General features: G+C 44.7%; 1 protein-coding gene across 3 annotated transcripts in view; it reads left to right on the forward strand.

Annotated features, from left to right (window-relative positions):
• GRAMD1C (GRAM domain containing 1C) overlaps positions 1 to 17,262 on the forward strand; it is a 177,656-nt gene that overhangs the window by 10,607 nt on the left and 149,787 nt on the right. For 2 of the 3 annotated variants that reach the window (XM_029578198.1, XM_029578199.1), the window contains exon 2: positions 2,923 to 3,045. In XM_029578198.1, coding sequence (XP_029434058.1) covers positions 2,923 to 3,045 — 123 coding nt within the window. Of the gene's footprint in view, positions 1 to 2,922; positions 3,046 to 8,866; positions 9,015 to 17,262 lie in introns of those variants that run through there. The other variant, XM_029578201.1, reaches the window with a different exon arrangement.

Genomic DNA, 17,262 nt, shown 5'->3' on the forward strand with positions numbered 1-17,262 from the left:
TTCTTCAAGAAGATAACCTCTGCTGTGCTTCTGTTATGCTTCCCGCCAAAACCCAGCTGTAACTTACCAGCACATGGCTGCTATGTCCAGACTTATGTCTCCGCTCCACGCTCTTGACGGAGCTGCTTGACCAATTTTTCGGCTATTTTCACAGTGTCCAGAATTGAAACTTTCCCATCGACCGCTACCTGCAATCTCGTGGGGTGTAACGTAGCGCATCGAATGTTTAGCTTCTGAAACTCTTTTTTGACATTGAGAAATTTTTGCCGCCTTTTCTGAAGCTCGGTCGAAAAATCAGGGAAAAACATAATTTTGGGCCCCTCAAAGCTTACAGTTCCAGCCTCCCTTGCGGCAGCGAGTATTCTCCTTTTACCCTCAAAACAGTGCAGCCTTATCACAGCTCTTGGATGAACTGCAAGTCCCGGTAGAGGTGCAAGTGAGTGTTGTGCTCTGTCCACTTTAATTAGACTCTTTGCAGGGGAAAGCGCCAGCGTCTCGGGCATCCATCTTGCAAAAAATGCGGCTGAATTCTGCCCCTCAGACTTTTCCTGCAGACCAATCACACGGATGTTGCATCGCCTGGACCAGTTCTCCAAATTGCGTGATGGCAATCTAGCCTGCCCTCTTTGGTGCTTAACGAGGTAACTGTCGCTTCCAGCTCGCCTACTCTCTCCTCCGCCTCTCCGATGCGTGCCGTATTCCTCTGCACGTTCTCTACCATCTGTGCTACCTATCCACAATCACACTGAGTTGAGCATCAGGTTTAGTAGAGTGAGTTTCTGTAAATTTTTTCATCAGGCTATATATATATTTATTTGCACGTATCTTCCGCACTGTTCGTTTCCTTCTCTCCCTCATTTATCCAAGGCTGAGTCCGCCATATTTTGCTGCCCGGCAGTCTCCGGCTTTTGCCCCTGTTTCGAGATCTTACCGCTTTTTTTCCACCCTCAAATATGGAATAGATGTTTTGGACACTTCTTTACCTAGCGACCTGGCGATCCCAGCAGTAAAAAGGGTAAGGTTTAATCGGGATTAAAGGAGGTCTCGGCGGGAGCCAACACACGCAGCACCTTGTCTAATCCGTGCATAACCAGAAGTGAAATTCTTTCCTTTTTTTTTTTTTTTACCTCTCACCTACCTACCAACTTTTTTTCTCGCATTTTCACTCCTCCCAGTCAACTCTCTCTGCCTCTCGCTGTTCCTCCAGCCTTCCATTCCCCCTCTGTCTTTCATCACCTCCCTAGTCTCCCATTTCCACTCTCTGTACTCATCTCGTTATCTACCTTCCTCACCATCCCCATCTCCTTTACTGTTACTCATCCTCTCCTGGCATCCAGCTCCTTTCTCTTACTGCCTCCTCAGCTCCCATGCCCCATTTTTCACCTCTTCTCCAGCCCATTTCCACACTCACCTCCCTTCAGCCCTCATTTACTTTCCTCTGCCTCTCATCTTTCCAGCCCCAGCCTCTTCTCTCTCTGCCTCTCTGGCCTCCAGCCCTTTCTTCTGTCTCGTAACCCTTTTCCCTCCTCCTTAGCTCCCCCATTTTCACCTTGTCACCCCCTTCCCAGCCCCTCCAGGTGCTTTGCAGCAGTAACACCATCTCTTCGTCCCATCCCACCGTACCTCTGACCATCTAACACACCTCAGCACAGACTGCCCACCCAATCAGTCAGCACCCCCCCAATTCCCAGTCAATCTCTCAGCCCCCATTCCTCCCCCATCCCCAAGTCCCATCTAATCTCAATCCTTCAAGCCATTTGGGGTGGGGGCGGGGGGCAAGGAATTTTCCAGCCCTGGCTCTCCTTCCCTTAATAGCAGCATTACTGCATCAGGCTCATCCTCTTGCTATCATGCCCTCCCCCCCCCCCCATGCTTGCCACATTTCTTGTTCCCTTTTCCTTACCCTTCCCCCCCCCCCCTCCCAGTCTCACCTTCTCTACACAACAGTCAGAGCCATCAGGAGGAGGAAAACAGGGGCGTGATTTGAGCCAACTCCTTTTTTTTTTTTGTATCTAATAATGGTGGTGATTGTGGCCAAGGGACAGGGAGCAGGACGCCACACTTCCGAGCCAGGCTGATGGTGGCAGATATCACGGAAGAAAAAGCAGGATGCAGAATTTCCAGCCAGGATGTGCTGCTGATGATCACTCTTGGGGGTGGGATGTCGAGACGGCATAATCGCAACATTTTCAGCTTGGACTGGCAGTGGCAGGGATTGCCAGGGTGGCAGAAAAACAGCGCTTTGGGCTCGGGCAATCTCAGTCATTGCACAGTGGCGACAGCTAGTGGCCAGACTTAGGGTTCGGGTTAGCTGGGTTCTGGAGGGGACTGCAGATTGTTACGCCTGTTGATGGACTTTGGTTTGGGATGGCTGGACTGAGTTGGGAGGGGGGGGGAATATAAAAATGGAGGAAAGAGCCCACCAGTTAGTTTTGAATGAGAGCTCATGATTGCTATAACCCAATAAGAGCTGGATCCAATTGAAACCAAAAGAGGCAGGAGAAAACCGGTGGGTAAAAAAAAAAATGAAAAATACAAGTAATAAGTATTTTTTAAAACTATTTATAAATTTTCAAACATACACAGAAAAAACAAGAGCGGGGTTAAGTACAATATATAGGTCAGAACATGTCACACTGCTAGTCAAAAATACACTGTCAATATGTCATGACTCAACAGAGAGTAGTCCTCCAGTTCGAGCGTGTAATAAGATTTTAAGACAAAATGAAAAGAGGTGTAAGAATCAGACTAGCAAAGTAAGTAATGTTTGGAAACAATCAAACTGATATAACAGGAATATTGGCAGTAGTGCAAGGGCTTGTGCTGCAAATACACATTCTGATTCCAATTAGAACCATTGTATGCAAAGATCTTTCTTACCCTGAAAATTAATTAATACCCAGGCAAATGTTTTTTTCACAGCCAAGAAATGAATTGGACACAAATGGAAGTAAATTCCCGGCAGAGGAAGGGAACCTTGGCTCGGGCGCACTGAAAGCTCCATCACCCAGTCTGAATAACTGGAGCACAGACTGGACCTTTTGGGTAAGTCTTCCAGTTTTTGTTCTGTACACATACGTAGGGCCTTATTTCCTAATAGGCCAATTTTCAAAGGGTTTAGGTGCTTAATTTTGGGAGTTAGGTGCCTAAATTGGGCCCTTTGAAAATTCACTGGGGTTGAGCGCCTACATTTAGGTGCTTAAAATGTGGGTGGGGAAAGGGGCAGGGTCAGATCAGGGAAGAAACTGATTTCCAGTGCCAGGCGCCTCCGTTCAGCAGCCAAATGTCGGTACTGCCAGAGAAGCCCTGAATGCACCAGGTACATCATTCCGAGCAGCAGAGAAAAGTCAGCCAACCCCTCAACCCCTTGCCAGCATCTCCTGGCTTTTTAAAAATGTAATACCTTGCAAGGGGAGGTTGCCAGCCGCCTGGTACCCTTCCTAACTGGGATGCTAAGCCAGAGGAGGTGATACTCTATACTCCCACCTTCTCTTCTGGGGGAGCTGGCAACCTACCCCCTCCAGGTTTTACATTTGAAAAAAAGCCAGGAGTCGGATACGGTTAAGTTGTTTCTTTCTTTTTTTTTTTTTTAAGTAGCCTGTAAGTTTTATTTTTTCCCATAGAAATAGGATGGGGGAAAGCCTTAGTAAATCAGGCCCATACTGTGTGTTTCTTGCCTCTGTTTTATCTTCATGTTCTCAGAAAGGGCTGACTATACCTGGAACAGAAAGGGCTCCAGCAGGTGAAAAGTGTTAATAAGCCCCTTGGTTGTAAGATGATATTTATTTATTTATTTATTTAAAGTTTTTTTTATACCGATTTTCCTGCATAAAATGCATATCAAACCGGTTTACAATGAAACAGAATGAGCAGGAAGTAAAATTCCTTAGTCTAATACATTTAAACGTCAATAATGAAATAATTTTAAACAAAGCAAAAAGCTAAATAACATTAATAAAAGTTAAATTATTAACATAAACATAAATATAATTATATTAGAAGGAGCACAAAGGTTAGCATGAAGGGGAGCACAAAGGGGAAAACCCCTTTGTCACGCCCGGCACACGACGCCTGGTGTAATCGCGACGTTAATCGGGTCACCGCTGGCTGGTCGTCATGACATGGGGGGGGGGGGGGGGGGGGGGGGGGGGAGTCTTCACATCGCTGATTTTCTCTTTTAACATCTCAGTTCATTTTTACTATTTTTTTGTGTCTTTTTCTCACAAGATGTAGTTTAAGATATAAGGCAGTGGTTTTCATGGATTGTCCTTGAGAGCTGCAAAAGGGTTGGGTTTTCAGGGTATCTCTAATGAACATGCATGAGGTAGGTCTGCAAGCATACTACCTGGATGCACATCTGTTTATTGCATATTCTTAGGGATATCCTGAAAACCTGATCCATTTTCAGCCGTTTAGGCTATCAGCTGATAATAAATTGAAGATCAGTTAGTTTCTTTACATTCTGATGTCAGTCTATTTTTACTCTGCTCCTTCTAAGGGAAAGATAGCTATGAAAATACGATTTTCTCAGTAATTTGAAAGTTAGTGTGTGTCCCAAACTCCTTTTCTCCCATGGCACTCTAAGCCCAAGGACATGGGAGACTAATACGGGTGAAAGCAAATAGGCTTTTCCTACTACCTCAACTCATGGAACTTCTCCATTTTCTGATTGGTAGAGTCAGTGGCGTGGAATCGGAAGGTTACAGGCTCAGATCTCACAGTCCCCTACTAGATAATGACCACGTTTTTGATGATGGAATATGGAATGGTTGGATGTGGGGCTTTGGGGTGAATTGTAATCTGGTGCAGTTTAGTGAGTGGTATGAACAAGATCCTAGCAGGGGATCAGGGAGCAGACCATCCACAAAATGCGGTTAATGTAACTTTTCATTTAATAGGTAACTTGCAGCGTAAGCGGGCTAAAAATATTTTAAATAAATACTTTTCTCATGGGGAGAGTGGGCATAGGACCTTTCATTTGCATTTTAAATTCAATTTTGCTACACCCCCCCCCCCCCCCCAAAAAAAAAACAACCTGCTTCCCAGGTTCTACAAAACTACTTATTCAGTTTTTACTCCTCACCCAAATTGGTAATGCTCAACATGCAGAATTTAGATTTGGTTCAAGACTGGCCCCAATATGATCCCCAGTTCTCATATCCCACACCACCCTCAGCCACCCTCATAGCTGGCCCTTTCAGTCACAGGAGATGTTGAACAGCAATTTCCTATTTGAGCCAGTCAAAATAAACCTAGATGATTACCCATTTTTGCATTGATTTTCTCCCATTTTTAAAAAAAATAAACATTGATAATTTACCAGGAAAAAATCATAAAAACTGAAGAGTCTTGGATGTATAGAACAACTGTTTTATCCCATTCACTCCTTGGGAAGCATTTCAGCTGATGCGCTTTGTAATCTCCCAGATGATAGTCTCACTTAACTCCTTGCTAGTTTGCTTTGGTGCAAAGCCTTTGCATTTGTGGCACTCTAAGCTACAGATAGACACAAGGTTCCGGGCCGGATGTAAGATTATGGTGCCCAATGGCAGAGAATTAGAGATGGTGGGGGGCTCAGCCCTGAAATCAGAAATCAGCGTAGAGTTCTAGTTTTAGGGCACTCAAGGCATGGGTCTATGCTGCCTATGCCTAAATCCAGCCTGACAGGGTTCACGCTTCTGTTTACACATGAAGTGCCTTGACATTCCTCATTCTGACCCAATAGAAAAGTCATCAGTGCCTGATGTTCAGATCCAGATGAGCATCTGGGCTGTGCTTTCAGCCCCTCACAGCAACAAGAGACTCCAGCTGTGACTCTCAAACATGTAGGAGCTCCTGTTTGAGAACATGTGTAAGCATGTGCGCCTTTTCTTCCTAGGCACAGCGTGGGCCTGGGAGTGTGGTAATTAATGGGCAGCATGCAGGGATTGCCAGGCCCCAGATATTACACACAGTGCCACTGTTGGGAGCAGTGACGTGCAGCAGCCAGGGTCACTAGTCAGGCTGGCTGCCCACATCACGTGCGCGTGTACGTAGAGGGAGCTGGTCCATCGGGACAGCTTCATGTGTCTCTCCACTCACTTTTTCCCTTTGGTTTAAAGTTGGCAAAAGACTGATGGGGCTTTCAGTACTTCCCTAGATCTTTTTTTTTTTTGGTCCTACGAGTCCCCTCCATGTCTGCATTGCCCACAACCTGGAAACTGGTGCACTGCACACACATTTTTGTTGGGAAATGCTGGTCTAGTGTCATCCTATTAGAAAACTCAACTTGCTGTGAAAGCTTAAAACTCAGTGGGGCACTTCTAGGTCAGTACTGAAACTAACATGCAGAGGAGTGGAAACACATGGCTGTCTTACAACCAGATTATTTTTTCTTAGACTTTTGCTAGAAGCAGACTGGACTTGCAGGTCAGGAACTAAAGTGAGGAAACAGGTCACAAACAGTAGGAGAACTAGTAAACTCGGGAACTGGTAGAACTGCAGGAAGGAACCGAAAGATTGGAACTACAAAAGTGGAGCCAAAACTTTGGAACAAAAATTCTGGAGAATCAAATATTCAGCATGTGGCAAATCCGTCAGCAAGAGGGCAAGCCAGCCATAGGGTTGCTGCTAATCATTTCTTGTTCCTCTGCAACTCTTTTTTTTTTTTTTTTTACTTAGTCCAAGCCATTCCCTGATACCTAGAAATGTGGGGGGGGGGGGGCTACCTGAAGCAGTCTTCTCAGCTGATGCCCTACACCCTTATTGCAGCTTGGTAAATGACCCCCTTAGATTGAAGCCCTCTGGGGATAAGAAAACACCTGAATGTAACCCATAATATAAATAAATAAATAAATAAATGCATTCTTGAAACTGTTCTGCTTTGGAGATTATTTGTAACCGTGTTTAATGGTTGCACGGTGAATGCCGCCTCTTGCTGTGTGTGCTTCTAAAACATTCAGCAGTAAACACGATTTCTTTCAAAAGTAAGTGCAGTTTCAGCCTTCAAGAAAATTAAAGCCAGTAGTGCAGCTGTACGGGACTTGTCACATACACTAAACGTATTGGTGGCAGCAGACGCTCAGAGGAGTGCCATAGACACAGTGAATGTGGGTGAGGTGGAGCTCTGTGACATAGAAGTCTATCTACTAACTCATGGCATTTACTGCGGGTAAGAGGCCGATTCTGCAGAATTTTGCCATGGATGCTTAATGAGCGCCAAGCTCATTAGTATGCGTAGCAAAATTTCACAACTCATTTTTTACATTCCCGGCTGTGGCAATGTATGAAACTGGCTCCCGGCTTCGTGGCCTGTATGAAGCACAACTCCCCAGTATATCAAAATATTCCCTGGTGGTCTCCTGCCAGCATCACCCCCAACCCCCTTGTGGGTCCTGAATGTTTAAAAAAGGTCCAGTAGGAAGCCTTGCCCCTTCCTGCCCTGCCTGCTTGTCCACTCAAAAGCATCAAAAGTACCCATTAGGGCTCCACCCCTCGGACCCCATAAAGCTTACCCCACTCGCTCCCGCTCTGCTGGGGCCAGGTTCACAATGGCTGTGCTTGACTTCATAAACTTCTGCCCACAGAATACTATCCCACAGATGGGGGGTAAGCTTTTGACAGCAGGGGAGGGGGAGGGTGGATTGGGCCCCTAATGAATATTTTTATGCTTTCTGGGAAGAAAGTGAGGCAGGAAGAGGGAAGGGTTTCTTATTGGATTTCTAAAAATCATTCATGGTCTGTGAGAGGGATGGTCTGATACTTGGGGGATGGTTACGTGGCCTCTTTAAATCTGCATGGCGATTCATGTGAACTGTTGCTTGCAGGGCTTGTCCTAAAAAATAAGTACTCCTTAAGGTGTAGTTATTTTATTTTACTTGTGAAAAATGGGCCTGTGAAGCCTTTTTCGTGTGCCCATTCTTTTTGCAAAATTCCCCCCTAATGAGCTGCTCTGCATGATTTTGCATCACAGCAGCTGGCTAGAGGGGAATTTAAATAAAATTTCCTGCATAGCGTGCATGTGAACGTTTGCCACTGTGAGTGCCATTTCTGCAAAATGTCTCACACATTGGATTTTTAAGAAAAAACAAACAAACAAAACACTTATGGTTTTGCACTTTTCTGTACTTTTGCACTGTTTTTCATGCGATAACCTCTTGTGAAAAAATGTTGCACTTTAGTACATTGACTCCTTATATCACTTACCCCAGGGCTTCCCAGAACTGTCCCCAAAGCCAGTGGGGGTTTCAGGATCTCTACAACAAATATGCATGAGATAAATTTGCTTACCATGGAGACTCAAAATATGCAGATTTATTTTATGCATATTCATTTAAGTGTGCTTACTTGCCTTCAATACAGTTTGCATTACCAGATGATTCCAGGTTATAGGGCAGCCAGGACCAGTCTTGTTTATGCCCCATTGCATCTATGGACTTGTAGTTTGGATTTCTCTAAGAACTACAGACGTGTACATATAATATGAGAGAAAGCAGGACTGTCTCTTATGAGTGATGCCATCTGAGAACCCAGCTTACACTGCAACTTCTTAATAATGCGAGGAGGGAATTATTAGTTGACGTGCCTCTGTTTCCTAAACATGGTAGAGTCAAACCTCTTTTTAGATGTGACTTTTCATCTATCACAATTATTTCAGCAATGTTTTTTGTGCCTCTGGAAATCACTTTTAATTCTTATTTTGATTCTGTTTTCAAATATAAATCTCTTGCACCTGTACTCTGATCACAGGTTTCCTGCTGCTGCTGCTGTTTTCTCTAACTATAAAATAGCAAGGCTGCTACTCTCCCTATTTTTGGTAACACAAATGGACTGCTCCAGGTGAGCCGCTGAGCTCTCATTAGGAAAGGTGTATGCTTGGAGCAGGCAGGTAATCAGATCTGAAGTAGGCGGGTGAAGCTGTCTGCCTTTGCCTCTCTGTGATTTGAAGACTGTAATTGTTGGGAGCAGAAGAGCTCTGGTGCTTTTCCCTGCCTTTGTTTTGTCCAGCAAAAGCTCTGAATTTGTGACAGCCGCAGGTGAGGAAAAGATACATATATATTACTTCATCATTCTGTAAATATCTCCTGGGACTTTATAAGGTTTTGGAAGATTTTGTGTTGCCTTGATGAGGAGCACATGGGGCGTGAGCCCTTGATATCGTCCGTTTAGATCCTATGACATTCTTGCTAGTACATGATTGACACAGTAAATTGAACCAGGAAATGTGGGATTTTTCAAATGTTGGTTTGTGAATCTGCTGCACAAGAACACAGAAAATGGCACCGGTCCTGACTAGCACAGTCTAGGAAGTTTGTTTTACCGTGTCCGAAATTTTGACTAAGACGGCTCTGCTTATTTAGGATTTTTCAGGAAGAAAAAATTGTCCTAACATCTCAGAATCTGTCTGACTTAACACAGTGTGCTAGTTACTTAGTTTCTTGTCTGCATTTTCCATCTCTTTCCCTTTGGCTGCCTGTCTTTACCTTGGTGCACGGGTGGACTGACCATTTGCACAAGACGGCAGTGCCCGAGGGCCCACAGCTCTCATCCCTAGCCTCGGATGAGTGTTTAGGGGCCACTTGCCCTGGTGCCCAGATCATTCTGCCCCTGCCCTGGCTAATAGATTGTTTTGTTGAGAAGCTGTGAGATTAAGCTACATTTCTCTGGCCCTTGCTAAAGTTTCTCACATTCCTGATTGCCAGGTGTAACCTTATTGTCCTATCAAAATAAGAACTCATCTTCTGAACTAACTGGTTGTAGGTTAAGGTCAGTGCCCGTAACGTTAGTCATGTGTGTTTCAGAGCGAGAAAACATAGGGCAAAATGTTGACACCCCTGCATGGCTAGAAAGTAAAGGCTTACTAGCCTGATTTAAATCACTTGTATGCATAAAGGCAGTAGCTCTAAAGGCAGTATTTTGTTTTTGTGGAAAAAACGCTCATCACTACCTGGGTTGGCAAAAAGATATCACATGATAAGGAAGTGACGTGGTCACATGGTTTCTTGTTTAAAAGGTCATTCAGCCCTGCTGGTATGACTTTGGCTTCAGTGTTGTTTATATTATGCTTTCATCCTGGAGCTGAAAAGCCAGTGCTGACTCTCCTGTTCCCTTTGATCTGAATCAAGTGGGTACCCTAGAAGAGGGTGGCACATTTGATGTCTGGCTAAAAGGATATGTTCTCAGACCTAAGGAGAGCTATAGTCCAAGACCAACTGGGTTCTTCATCAACTTCTAGGAGTCAATGTATATCAATGTTTTGAGCCGCAGCCCCTTCTATTCATGAAGAGGCTGTGGGTTAATATATACACACATAGAAATATAATATTTATGCAATCATGAAGGTTACTCACCAGGCAGCCACACTGCCAGCTAATGGCTCAAAGCCCCATTTTGTTTCCCTTCGTTGCTGAAAGGAGTAAGTTCACATATACATTCACACACAGGCTCAGAGACAGAGACCCTACACATTGGACAGTCACCCAATATCCAGACAGACACCCTAAACCTAGTCACAGACACGCCACACCCAGACAGGTACAGAGACAGATATAACACACCTAGACAGAAATCCACAGACACACCACCCCCAGACAAAAGTCAGATACACCGCAGACAAAGAAGCAGGCACAGACAACTGTACCCAGGCACGAAGACTACATCACACACATGGACATGGACCACATACGCTGAGCACACCAGACAAACCCATACGCTCCACGCTACAATCAGACACACAGGTCACACACCACAATGGTAAGTGCTGGAGATATTTTAAAAATCTTCTGTACCAGCCAGAATTATTTAGGAAATAAATAAAAATCCATCCCACCCTGGCCAATTTTTGTTTTTTTTTTTGCATTTTTGTTGGTTTCATTAATTTTTCCTATTTTTTTATTCCATTTTTCCTTTTTTCTGAGTTTGCACTTTTTTTTTTATTTTCTCATGTTTGACTTGCTTATTTTACTGTTTTACACTTTTTGCCTTTATCCTCCTTTCTCACCTCCTCTCCGTCTCTCTCCCATCCAACTTCTTGTTCTCTCTGGTCTCTTTGCCCATTCCCCTCTCCTACCTAATTTTTTTCCCCCCTAGACGGGCAACAGCTACGATCTCTCTCTCTGGGTAGGGACTTAGCAGCCACAGAAGCCCCTCCTGGGCTGAGACCTGAGGAAGGCACCTCTTCCTGGGTGGTGGCTCCTCCCACGTCCAGTTCTGCCACAGAGTAAGTGGCTCCGGCCCACCACAGCAGAGGCAGCTCCTCTCACCGGCCCACTGAAGGAAGCACGTGGCTAAGGCATGACTTACTTACACGGTCGGTGCATTCTGGCAGCCTCCTACCTGGTGAGCTTGCAGTGCCTCCATGGCACCGTATAATCATTTTTTTCTTCCTTGACTGGACCCCCTTCAGGATTGTTCAAGCCCTCCTCCCCCCGTTTGCTCACCCTTGGTGTACACATAAGAAATGGTCCACTGTAAGGGAACCTAAGATGCTATGGTCTGCCTTTTATCATATGCTTACCTGTGTCAACAGAAATAAGTGCCCGTGTGGTGCCGAGGGAATACGCTGACATTTTGTCAGGTTAGAAGCATCGCTGGAAGCTGGCCGACCTGCGACTCTGGAAATTGCTGGGCACTTCTGTGCACAGTCCCTGGTTCGATTCCTGAATCGGATCTTCTGCACCCTGTTGTCGTTTGGGGAGTTCACAGCCCTGGGGGGGGGGGGGGGGAGGAGGGAATTATTGGGGTCCTTATTAAAGGTAATACCTGGTGGGTGGATTTAGGTTCCTGGAAGGAGACCTTGTGCATGGCTTCTGGCCTCAGGGCTGTCACAGACTAGGAATAGTGGGAAGGAAGGTTTATTAAGGTGGGGGGGGGGGGGAATCCCTGTAGAGTTGTGAAATGAAGGCTTATGGTGCCAGGAGCCCAGCATGGTTCCTACCGAGCTGGCAGAGCCAAAAAGAAGAAAAACATAATTGGGGACCATAATTTTGAATAATTCAGTTACTAATTTAAAATAGACTAAATTATGATTCCTCTCTTTCAGTGTGGGTTTTAATTTCTGAGGAGGAATACATTTAAAGTGTTTGAAAGCTCCTTCTCCTCCTAAGGCACTGCCATCTTTATTTCAGTCTTAATAAATCTCTGCGCCCCTATGCAGGCATCTCACTGATTCAGGGTTTGCCAGCTGGTCAGGCTGATCCAGTCCTGGTTTTACCTCATTGTAAGGTCCGATTTCCATGAGATCAGCCGGCCTTCATCTCTGTGCATGCAGTGGGGTAAAGGAAGGGATGGAAAAGTCTGTCCAGCAGAAGTGAGGCTAGTTACATAGAAACATGATGGCAGGAAAAAAAGACCACACAGCCCATCTTGCTTACCAGTCCATAGCAACTGCTTAGTTGTACAATCCTTACCACTCCCTCAGAGATCCCCTTTGCTTGTCCCTGCTTTATAGAGCTCAGATAATGGCCTAGTCGCCATCATGGCCACTGGGAGGCTGTTCCATGCATCCACCACCCGCTCTGTAAAGAAATATTTTCCTTACATTATTGCTGAGTCCACCCCCATTCACCCTTATCCCATGAGCCTTGTTTCCCTTGAAAGAGGCTCACCTCCTGTATATTGATATCTTAGAGGTATTTAAACATCTCCCCTTTCCTGCCTTTCCTCTAGCGTATTCATTATTCATGTTTAGATCTTTAAGCTGGCAACCTTACTGATAGGTGGACATTACTGATAGGTGATGTCTGATACTGATAGGTGGACATTACTGATAGGTGATATTGCGGACGGGATAGAAGGTAAGGTTTGTCTTTTTGCGGACGACACTAAGATCTGCAACAGAGTGGACACGCCGGAAGGAGTGGAGAGAATGAGACGGGATTTAAGGAAGCTGGAAGAGTGGTCGAAGATATGGCAGCTGAAATTCAATGCCAAGAAGTGCAAAGTCATGCATTTGGGGAGTGGAAATCCGAATGAACTGTATTCGATGGGGGGGGAAAGGCTGATGTGCACGGAGCAGGAGAGAGACCTTGGGGTGATAGTGTCTAATGATATGAAGTCGGCGAAACAATGCGACAAGGCGATTGCAAAAGCCAGAAGAATGCTGGGATGCATAGAGAGAGGAATATCGAGTAAGAAAAGGGAAGTGATAATCCCCTTGTACAGGTCCTTGGTGAGGCCTCACCTGGAGTACTGTGTTCAGTTCTGGAGACCGTATCTACAAAGAGACAAGGACAAGTTGGAGGCGGTACAGAGAAGGGCGACCAGGAAGGTGGAGGGTCTTCATCGGTTGACATACGAGGAGAGATTGAAGAATCTAAATATGTACACCCTGGAGGAAAGGAGGAGCAGGGGTGATATGATTCAAACTTTCAGATACTTGAAAAACTTTAACGATCCAAAGACAATGACAAACCTTTTCCAACAGAAAAAAAATCAGCAGAACCAGAGGTCACGAGCTGAGGCTCCAAGGAGGAAGACTAAGAACCAATGTCAGGAAGAATTTCTTCACGGAGAGAGTGGTGGATGCCTGGAATGCCCTTCCGGAGGAAGTGGTGAAGTCCAAAACTGTGAAGCACTTCAAAGGGGCATGGGATAAATATTGTGGATCCATCAGGTCCAGAGGACGCATATAAAGAGCAGGTAGTAAAATACTGCACGGAGCGGCAGTAGCCACAGAGGCATTCACGGAGCGGGATGCCAGTGGCCAGTGGTAGGTGTCCACCTTCATGGAGCGGAAGGATGTAGGGCTGTCATCTCCCAATTAAATAAAAAACAAAAACAAAAAACAAAACAGGGATGGGATCCATCAGGTCTAGAGGACACATATAAAGAGCAGGTAGTAAAATACTGCACGGAGCGGCAGTAGCCACAGAGGCATTCACGGAGCGGGATGCCAGTGGCCAGTGGTAGGTGTCCATATAAAGAGCAGGTAGTAAAATACTGCACAGAGCGGCAGTAGCCACAGAGGCATTCACGGAGCGGGATGCCAGTGGCCAGTGGTAGGTGTCCACCTTCACGGAGCGGAAGGATGGAGGGCTGTCATCTCCCAATTAAATAAATAATAAAAAAACCCAGGGATGGGATCCATCAGTTCTAGAGGACGCATATAAAGAGCAGGTAGTAAAACACTGCATGGAGCGGCAGTAGCCACAGAGGCATTAACGGAGCGGGATGCCAGTGGCCGGTGGTAGGTGTCCACCTTCACAGAGTAGAAGGATGAAGGGCATCCATCTCCCAATTAAAAAAAGAAAAGAAAAAAAGAAAAAAAAACAGGGATGGGTTCATGGGCTTATAGGTATTACCAATTATTAGGCTTTTCAATATTTGATGATAGTTAATGTGACTTTCAAGGCATTCTTCACTTTCGGTGCATGTCCGGCATGACTCCTTGCTTCAATGACAGGGGAAAAGAAAAACTGATACTTCACACATTTCCAGCATTGCCCTCTGCTTCATGGCAGAGAGCTATGCTGCCGCTTACCCAACTAATCAAACTTAATATTTCACTTGGAAGCAGCTCCAGCACTGCTCTCTACATTAATGGTGGGGGTGAAAAGGGAATTAGAACATAAGGTTACTAAGAGCCAAGAGAAACAGTTAAGTATGAGAACAAATGTGTGAAGCTTGCTGGGCAGACTGGATGGACCGGTTGGTCTTCTTCTGCCGTCATTTCTATGTTTCTATGTTTCTATATATTTACAACACAAACAGCTGGGGATCTCATGAAATCACTATTTAAGCATCCAGACTTTGCAGAGTACAGTGATAGCTGTGTTTGATTTTGATGTTTATTCTGTTTGGAATAACTGGTTTCCATAATTACACATAACCTATATTTATATTGCCAGGGTCCATTAACCATGCTGATAGCATCCACTTACATATAAACAAAACATGTTATGAATAGATATGAAAGCTGAGTTTTCCTCTGTTGAAACTCAAACATCTCTGTAATGATGCCATGCTCTTAGTAGTGATATCACCTAAATGCAGGACCTGCCTCTGATCTGATTAGCATTTCTGATACTCTTTGCAACACCGATTTTTAGTTTTCCAGCTCTAAATTAATTCAGGTGTCTAGGATTTGTTCACTTTTATTGCTGTTATGGTTTCTGCATCATTTGTTTTACAGCAGCAATTTGCCACTGCTGAAATTATTCAGTGCTTTGGATAAGTAGTGCTGCTTGGTAACTGATACTGCCGTGCACCCTTTGGGAAAGTAACGATTCCTGTTTTCATTGTGTATTGTGCCTGTGTATGACTTGCAAAGAAAAGTCGCTGTAAGGCTACAGGAATGACTGACTCGGGTCCTAGTGGCACAGTGGGTGAGATTTCCTCCAAAGAAGAGTGAAACGAGAAGCTGCAGTCTAGAATTCGCATATCAAATCTAAAATAAATATTCATGTCTCTGCCTTGGCTCCTGGCTGTTCTCTGACTCATTTTGGCAAATGAGATGTGTAAAAAAAACATTGCAACACATTTATTTTCAAAATGTATATACCGCATCATCTAAAATTCTGAGTTGCTTACTATTAAACATGCATAATATAACAAAACTGCATTGCTGCTTAAAATGGTCTACTTTGGAAGCAAAAACCAATGTTTTTGTTTTGGATTGATGATTCTCCAGGACCATCGACTATGAGCTTAACCCTGTTTTATCTGGTATAATATTTGTGTTAGATGAGTTTATACACCCCCTTATCTCGTTTCGACCCTATATTCTAAAAGATGATGCAAAACATTATTTGGTACTTCAGCTTGTTGACTGTGTCTGCTGTTTGGTGTACAGCCCTGTTGGGGGATTGTGACTGAAAATCCAACATAGGAGAACTGGAGCTTGAATCTAGCAGATTGTGGGCTATCAGGGAGAGGGAGGTGGTCAAATGGATCTCACTTCTTTGGGTGACTAGAGAATGGAATTGGGGGTGGACACTACATATGGTGTACTTTGGTTTTTAACAAAAACTTCTGATTCTGTCCTACATAGGAGGCTCATAAACTGAGCAGGCTTGGGATGGGCCTGAAGGTGGTGGGATAGAAGACTGTGTGAAAGTAAAATATTTGCTCTGAAGAGAGGAAGACTTGAGCAGAGTGACTCAGGGATTGGTCCTGGGGCTGGTCCTCTTAAGTATCTTTGAATGATACTATAGAGGGATTAGTAGGATGCTGATGTAGTGGATGTGCCTGAGGGAGTAGAAGGCATAAATGTTCTAAGAGAGCTTGAAGCGTGGTCAATTGCTTGGCAGCTGCTCCAGTACCCAAAAATGCAGAGTTATGCTGTTGCACAGATCTTTTAGTGAGACCTCACCTGGAATGTTGTCTGGTTCTGGAGGCCATATCTCCAGAAAGCTATAGACAGAATGGAGGCAGTCCAGAGAAGCGCTACCAAAATGGTGAGGAGTCTGCATGACAAGAGACAGAGATTTTAACTTGCATACTTTGAGAAAAGAGGAGGGACAGGGGTGATATGCTTGTAACCTTTAAATATAGGAAAAGTATTAACCATGCACAAGAAGCAATCTTGTTTCAAGGGAAAGGAAAATCAAGGACAAAGGGGCATGATATGATGATCTGAAGGGGTAGGCTGAGGAGTAATGCTGTGGGAAATTTTTATTTTTCATGGAACGGGTGGTGGATGTGCGCTAAAATGGTAACAGAGTTTGAGGGCATAGAATACAGTGGATCCATAATTATCAAAAGTGAGGCAATCACAAATTTATCTCGAGCATATTCATTGTGGATACCCTGAAAACCTGACTTGCTAGGTGTGTCCCAAGGTCTGGGTTGAGAATCCCTGGTCTAAGGAACCTAGACAGTACAGGACAAGTGGACTTACAAACTCCAAGGGAGAAGGAGCCCAGCAAGGTCAGCATTTCAAGGTGCCTAGAAGGGATATTGAGACGGAAGCTCCCAAAGCTTGGGTGGAGGGGGAGCTTAAAGGGGTGAAATGAAGGTATAAGGGTCTGCTCCTTACTTCCTCCAGATTTTTGCCAGGGACAGTTGGGCATTAGACATTATCCAGCAGGGCTATGCCCTCAAACTGGCTGCTTCCATACCAAAGGCATGAATAGTATCACCTTGCAGGGCCCCAATAAAGAGAGAAGCCATTTGAGCAACTGTTGACCAATTACTCGCCTTAAAAGTGAAAGTCCCAGTTCCTAAATCAGAATTTGGAGAAGGATGCTATTCCATTTACTGTGTAGTATTAAAGAAGGAGGGGACATTTTGCTCAGTATTAAACTTGAAAAGGGTCAAAAGACACCTCAGAGTACCACATTTCAG

Source organism: Rhinatrema bivittatum, chromosome 15 (genome assembly GCF_901001135.1).
Source record: "Rhinatrema bivittatum chromosome 15, aRhiBiv1.1, whole genome shotgun sequence".
In the NCBI taxonomy this organism is placed as follows: Eukaryota; Metazoa; Chordata; class Amphibia; order Gymnophiona; family Rhinatrematidae; genus Rhinatrema; species Rhinatrema bivittatum.